The 7,114-nt window shown below is 57.3% G+C and overlaps 1 protein-coding gene across 1 annotated transcript; it reads left to right on the top strand.

Moving 5' to 3' along the window:
• Positions 1 to 1,653: 1,653 nt before the first annotated feature.
• LOC142827278 (uncharacterized) lies at positions 1,654 to 6,880 on the top strand. The gene is made up of 2 exons (XM_075921872.2): positions 1,654 to 5,872; positions 6,268 to 6,880. The coding sequence occupies exons 1-2, from the start codon at positions 5,299 to 5,301 to the stop codon at positions 6,813 to 6,815; spliced, it is 1,122 nt and encodes a 373-aa protein (XP_075777987.2). The 5' UTR covers positions 1,654 to 5,298; the 3' UTR covers positions 6,816 to 6,880.
• The last annotated feature ends 234 nt before the right edge of the window (positions 6,881 to 7,114 follow it).

Genomic DNA, 7,114 nt, shown 5'->3' with positions numbered 1-7,114 from the left:
TGCTGATTGGCCGAACGGGGGGTTATTGACAGGGAAGAGAAGCTTTCCCAATTTCCCAGCTGTGACTCATGGCTGTCCCTTACTTTGCATGTTCTGCACACATGGCATGCAGGGGAATCTGCTGGCAGTGTCCCCAGACAAAGTAGACAGGCTCCAATACATCTTGGAGGTGAGCATGGTCAGGAGGGGCAGGTGGCAATTTTACCTTAGCTCTGGGGAGAACTGGAAAGGAGAGACTGGAAACCCATTTTGCAATCTGTCCTCCTAGCCTGCACCCCTGTGGGCCATCCTTGGTCAGGGCAGTCAAGGCAGTGCTATACTGGGCCTTTCCTCCTTTAGGGACAGAGGAGGAAGGGAAGAAGATGGAACTTCAAGTCAGGCCCTGGCAGGCAGTGAGAGCCTCAAATCTCCTGCCTCCTAGCCAACCTCTCCCGCTCCTGCCATGAGATGCAGGAGATGGTACTCACAGAAGAGTCAGAGAGTCCTTCCTAAAGAATCAGGTGGACCCAAAGGGAATCAGCTCTTTGAATCAGAGTCATAGGATTGGAAGAAACCTCAGGAGGTCAGTGAGTCTAACCACCTAAGTCATCCCAGCCAGGGCTTTGTCAATCTGGGATTTAAAAACCTCTAGAGATGGAGATTCCACCACCTCCCTAGGTAACCCATTCTAGTGAAATAGTTTTCCTAATATCCAACCTAGACCTTCCCTACTGCAACTTGAGACCATTGCTCCTCGTTTTACCATCTGTCACCACTGAAAACAGCCTCTCTTCATCCTCTTTGGAACCTCCCCCTTCAAGTAGTTAAAGGCTGCTATCAAATCTCCCTCATTCTTCTCTTCTGTAGACTAAACAAGCCCAAATCCCTCAGCCTCTCCTCATAACTCATGTGCTCCAGCCCCCTAATCATTTTTGTTGCCCTCTGCTGAACTTTCTCCAATGCATCCACATCCTTTCTGTAATGATGGGCCCAAAATTGGATGCAATACTCCAGATGTGGCCTCACCAGTGCTGAATAAAGGGGAATAATAACTTTCCAAGGGTATGTCTACACTACAAAGTTAATTCGAACTAACAGCCATTAGTTCAAATTAACTTTCATAGGCGCTACACGAGCAATCCGCTAGTTCGAACTTAATTCGAACTAGCGGAGCATTTAATTCGAACTAGGTAAACCTCATTCTACGAGGACTAACGCCTAGTTCGAATTAACTAGTTCGAATTAAGGGCTGTGTAGCCACTTAATTCGAACTAGTGGGAGGCTAGCCCTTCCCAGATTGCCCTGGTGGCCACTCTGGCCAACACCAGGGAAACTTGTCTGCCCCCCCTCCTGGCCCCAGAGCCCTTAAAGGGCCACGGGCTGGCTACACAGTTTGTGCCAGTTGCAAGCCTGCCAGCATCCAGCCAGCAGACCCTGCACCTGGCACATGAGCCAGCCACCTGCTTGATCAGGTGTGGAGATCGTGGACCTCATCGAGGTTTGGGGGGAAGCCACCAATGTCCACAATCTCCACACTAGCCACAGGAACGAGGCCGTGTACAGCCGTATGGCTGCCAGCCTGGCCGCCAGAGGCCACCAGCGGACCCGGGAGCAGGTCCGCTGTAAAATCAATGACCTGCGGCAGTCCTACTCCTGGGCCTGCCAGCCAGGGGCCGACCCTGAGGCCTGCCCCCACTTTCAGGCCCTGGACCACATCCTGGGGGCTCAGGCCGTCCATGCCCCCCGGGTGGTCATCGACCCCAGAGCAGAGGGACCCATCCCGGACACCGAGGAGGAGGAGCCGGAGGACGCCGAGAGCCAGGAGTCTGCCGGGAGCCTGCCCAGGACCCAGGACCCCGGACCCCCGAGGAACCCCACAGACAACATCTCCTGTGTCGTCCAAGGCCGGGGAGGGCTCCACATATGAGTACCATCATGCTCCCCTTATGTGTATGGAGGGGTGGGGGGAAAGGGAGCCCAGGGACCGTGCGCCTGGGCCTTGCCCACCATGGAGCAGCAGCTGGGTGTCATGCAGGGGCCTTGGCCTTGCAAAGGGGGGCTGGGTTTCACCCACCTTGTCCCCAGGGAGAACTGACTGCTGCTCTTGTTTCACCACAGCCGCAGCACCTGGGACTGCAGGGTGCACCACCCCGCCTGCAACAGCCACCTGCGCCCGGGCCAGCAGGCATGCCAGGAACCAGGAGGACTACCAGTGGCGGCACCTCCAGTTCATGGAGCAGCTGCTCCGCAACCAGGAGCACTGGGTCCGGGAGGACCTTCGGCTGCGCCAGCGCAGACCCTGGAGGACCGGTTCCTGCCTCCTCCTGCTCCAGCTCCTGCAGCTGCCTCAGCTCTCGCTCCTCCTCCCACCCCTGCTGCCCCTGCTCCCTCTCCCTCTTCCTCCGCACCCTCCGTCCCTCCTGCCCCACCCTCCACACTCATTAGCCTCCCCCCTTCCTCTCGCACAAATTGTGCAGCACACAACATGCTGCCACCACGGGAGGGATGTTGTGCTCTGCGAGGTCGAGACGGGTGAGGAGGCATCTAAATCAGGCTTTCAGTCGCCCGAAGGCCCCCTCTATCATGATGCGGGCCCTGGTCAGCCTCGCATTGAAGGCCTGGCGGGAGGGGTTGAGGTGCCCCGTGTAGGGCTTCATGAGCCAGGGCTGTAGGGGGTAGGCTGCATCCCCCACCAGGCACACGAGCATGTCCACCTCCCCGACCCTGATGTGGCGGTCGGGGAAGAAGGTCCCGGCCTGCAGCCTCTGGCACATCGTGTGCCTTTCCAGACCAGCCCACATTAATGTCCGTGAACTGGCCCCGGTGGTCACACACGGCCTGCAGGAGCACGGAGAAGTACCCCTTGCGGATCACGTACTGGGAGGCCTGGTGTTCCGGGGCACGGATGGGGATGTGCGTCCCGTCGATGGCCCCCCCGCAGTTGGGGAAGCCGAGGGCGCCGAACCCCGGATGACGGCATCTGGGTCGGCGAGGCAGACCACCCTGTGGAGCAGCACCCGGTTGATGGCCTTGACCACCTGCGGAGAGACACAGCAAAGCGCGAATCAGTGGGGCGCCCGGGTGGCTGGGAGTGCTCGTGCCCTGGCAGTGCCCCGCGCCCCACTCCCGGAAGCAACCCCCCCCGAGCGGCGTGTAGTACGGCCGGGAGAGACCGGCCCCTCTGGTGCGGGGCACTTTCTCCTCCTTCCTCCCTCCGCCTGTTTTCCCTGGGGCGGCCCATCCCCTCCTTGCAGCCCCCCTCGCCCCCGGCCCAGTGGCCGGCGAGTGCCGTACCTGCATGAGCACCGCTCTGACAGTGGATCTCCCCACACCGAACTGGTTCCTGACGGATCGGTAGCTGTCCGGCGTGGAGAGCTTCCAGAGGGCAATGGCCACACACTTCTGGAGGGGGATGGCAGGCCTCATGCGAATGTCCCTTCTGCGCAGAGCAGGGGCGAGCCACTCGCAGAGCTCCAGGAAGGTGTCCCTCCTCATCCTGAAGTTCTGGGTCCACTGTTGGTCTCCCCAGCGCTCCAGGACGATGCTGTCCCACCAGTCGCTGCTGGTGTCCAGGGTGGCCAGGCAGAGAGGCAGGGGGCTGATGTGCACCAGGTGGAACCAGGCAGCCTCCAGCCATTGCTGGCAGGCTTGCAGCAGCAAGTCCATAACTGCACCAGAAAGTGCAGGGCAAGGTCTGACTCCATGTTGCCACCTGCGGCGGCGTCCCCGAAGGGAAGCACCAACACAGACGGGCGCAGACAAAAACGCTTTGCTGTCCCTCGGCGAGGTAGGCAAGCAAGCGGAAAAGCTGAGAAACAGCTGTTCAGGGGGGTCCCTTTAAGCACGAGCCTCAAATAGCCTCAGACAGCAGCCACACAAAGCAACTACTGACCTGATGCCCTGCCAGAACCGGTTTCAGCCACCCTTAAGTGCTCCCCAGCGTCCAATAGGTGTGGACACGCTAGTTCGAATTAGCAAAACGCTAATTCGAACTAGTTTTTAAGTCGAGATGCGCTAATTCGAATTAGCTTAGCGCTAGTTGGAATTAGCGCTGTAGTGTAGACCTACCCCAAGATCTGCTGGCAATGCTTCTCCTAATGCACCCTACTATGCCATTAGCCTTCTTGGCTACAAGGGCACACTGTTGACTCATATCCAGCTTCTCATCTCCTGTAATCCCCAGGTACTTTTCTGCCAAACTGCTGCTTAGCCAGTCGGTCCCCTGTAACAATGCTTGGGATTCTTCCATCCCAAGTGCAGGACTCTACACTTGTCCTTGTTGAACCTTATCAGATTTCTTTTGGCCCAATCCTCCAATTTATCTAGATCACTCTGCACACTATCCCTACCCTTCAACATATCTACCTCTCGCCCTAACTTAGTAGCTCTTCTCTCCTACCGGCCACTGAGATTCAGGGTGGGAGAAAGACTTGTCCTTACAGTCAACTCCCTTCCTCAGACCAAGGGCTTCGAAGGCTGTGAGGGGCAAGGGGTCTGTCTGTCTCCATCCTGATGAGCTGTTCATGAATCAGGAGTTCAGAAAGGACGGGACCAGCCCAGACACTGAACTTATTCCTAGTCTAGAGGGACAAAGACAAATTGCGACAATCCCCTTCTTAAGTGCCATGATCAATGACTCAGATATTCTGCCCTGAGCACAATGTCCAGGGTAGATCTGAGAGCTGAGAGTAGAATGATGATGGAGTCCCCTCTCCTTTCCTTCCATTAGAACTCAACACAGTGCTGCTGATGGGGATACCTTCTGAGCTGGGTGGTCAGCATAGAAGGAGGGGTGGTATGGCATGGTTTTGTGATTGTAGATTCTCAGGGAAGTTTTTCCTATTTCAAATATCGGTCTGGATGGAGCCTGGAGGAATGAAGAGGCCCAGGAAAACCTAGATGCATGGTTTGCCTGTCAAATAGCAGCATCCCTGACAGTGAGGCCGTGTCCACACTCAGGGGTTCTTTCGAAAAAAGTACCCTTTTTTCGAAAGAACTTCCCCTGCGTCCAGACTCAAGCCGCGTTCTTTCGAAATTAAATCAAAAGAACGCGGCTTTTCTTTCGACGGCGGTAAACCTCGTTTCACGAGGAAGAACGCCTTTTTCGAGGGAGATCCGTCAAAAGAACGTGAGTCTGGACGGGGGGAGCCCTTTCTTTCGAAATTATTGGCCTCCAGGAAGAAGCCCTGGTGGACAATCTGGGCCATGGGTTGCACGTCTGTGGTTCCTGGCTGCAGCCATTCCTTAAAGGGACAGGCGCACCCTCACAGCCACTTGTTGCAGACAAGGAGCCAGAGCACACGGTGACCTTGCTGCAGCATGTCCCAGCCCCAAGAGCGTCCTGGCCCTTCCACAGAGCCTTCTGGGGACCCAGCCAAGGGCTCCAAGCGCCGGGCACCATCCTGGTCCGGCGCAGAGATCAAGAGCCTGCTGGAGCTGTGGGGAGAGGAGGAGGCCTTACAGGCCCTCAAAAGCCGGCGGCGAAATGCCGAAATTTATGGCCGCATGGCTGAAGCCCTGGCCCAGAAGGGCCACTACCCCCACACCCAGGACCAGGTGCGCTCCAAAGTGAAGGAGCTGCGGCAGGGCTATGCCAAAGCCAGGGAGGAGAGCTCCCGGTCTGGGGCAGCCCCCCACTACTGCCCCTACTACCCAGAGCTGGACCAGATCCTGGGTGGCAGTGCAGAAGCACGCACACCATGGAGGTTCGTGCAGTCCGGACTGGCAGACCCGGTGGTGGACGCTCCAGAGCGGGAGCTACAGCAGTCTGGAGACGGGGACATGGGCCCAGAGGAGGAGGACAGCGAGGAGACGGCGACCCTCACCCTGGAGCCAGTCACCCAGACCTCTGAGGCCTCCCAGGCGTCATCTGGCGCGGGAGAGGAAGCAGCAGGTGAGTACAGTGAGTTTGTGTCACACCCGGGGGGGGGGGGGAGGTAGGTGGGTGGGTGCACAGTGGGTGATGCACAAGGGAAACCTGTCATGCTCAGGCTGATGCCCAGGTCTCTCTCTCTCTCTCTCTCTCTCTCACACACACACACACACACACACACACAGTGTGACCTTCAGAATGTCTGCTTCCCCTGTCTCAAGGGAGAGGGCATGCCCTTTTGGACAGCTGTTGCACACATGACTGATTGTGATAGAAATGTAGCCGTGTTACTGTGATCTGAGGAAGTGGGTCTGGCCCTGGAAAGCTCATCCCCTAATAAACCATCCTGTTAGTATTGTAAGTGCTACAGAGTCCAGTTTATAGGACTGATTGTGTCTTCTTCTTTTCCTCCACAGCCGGACCAGCCGTGGAAGAGGGCCGCAGCACCCCAGCCCCACCTCCATCTCCATCTCCATCTCGGAGACATGGGAGCCGCAGACACAGGCGTGTCTACGCCGACATCCTCCGGCAGCACGTCGAGGCTGTGCAGGAGCAGAACGCCATCCTGCTACAGAGGGCGGAGGCAGAGGAGCGGTGGTGTGATCGGCTCATGAATGAGCTGGTCCTGCAGCGCACAGTGCTGTACGCCACCCTGAGGGAGGTCAGCGGCTTGCCTGCTGCTGTGCCTGGTCCTGCTCCTCCAGCACCCCATGACCCCACCCCACCAAACCCCCCTTCCACAACAGCATCCCTTTCCCCCCTTGGACCTCCCTCTCCCCCAGCCTCCCCAGCTCCCCAGCCCCTCTCTCCCCCTGGCCCTCCTCTCCCCCAGGCTTCCACCCCCCAAGAGCCCCCCAGCAGCCAGCCAACCAACAGGTGCATCACCCGATCCCGTAGCCGGGGAGCACCCCAAACACGAGGCCCAGCCAGGAAAGGGAAATCTGCCAAGCCCCGTTCAACCTGATCCCCTTCCCCCCTCCAGGTTTCCAGTCCCCTTCCCCCCTCCAGGTTTCCAGTCCCCTTCCCCCCTCCAGGTTTCAAGCACCCCCATCACCCCAGTTAAAGCACAAACAAAGGGTTAAACGAACTGTTTGTTTATTGTATATAGTTTGGCAACAACAAAAATGAAAAAAATTTGTTATGTTTGCAACATTGTTTGATAATATGTACAAAATTATAAATAAGTAAAGAGAACATTTTATTTTGAAACACACCCTGGTGTAAGTGATGTGTCCAAACTGGGTCAGGAGATGGGTTGTGGAG

This window comes from Pelodiscus sinensis, chromosome 2, assembly GCF_052426305.1.
Source record: "Pelodiscus sinensis isolate ZL-2025 chromosome 2, ASM5242630v1, whole genome shotgun sequence".
Taxonomy (NCBI): Eukaryota; Metazoa; Chordata; order Testudines; family Trionychidae; genus Pelodiscus; species Pelodiscus sinensis.
This window is presented reverse-complemented; position numbering and strand designations above follow the sequence as displayed.

Excerpts from the sequence above, each read along its gene's own strand:
- LOC142827278 (XM_075921872.2), top strand. The coding sequence starts at position 5,299 with ATGTCCCAGCCCCAAGAGCGTCCTGGCCCTTCCACAGAGCCTTCTGGG. Across the intron at positions 5,873-6,267 it reads CGCGGGAGAGGAAGCAGCAG|CCGGACCAGCCGTGGAAGAG; the intron begins GTGAGTACAGTG and ends TTTCCTCCACAG.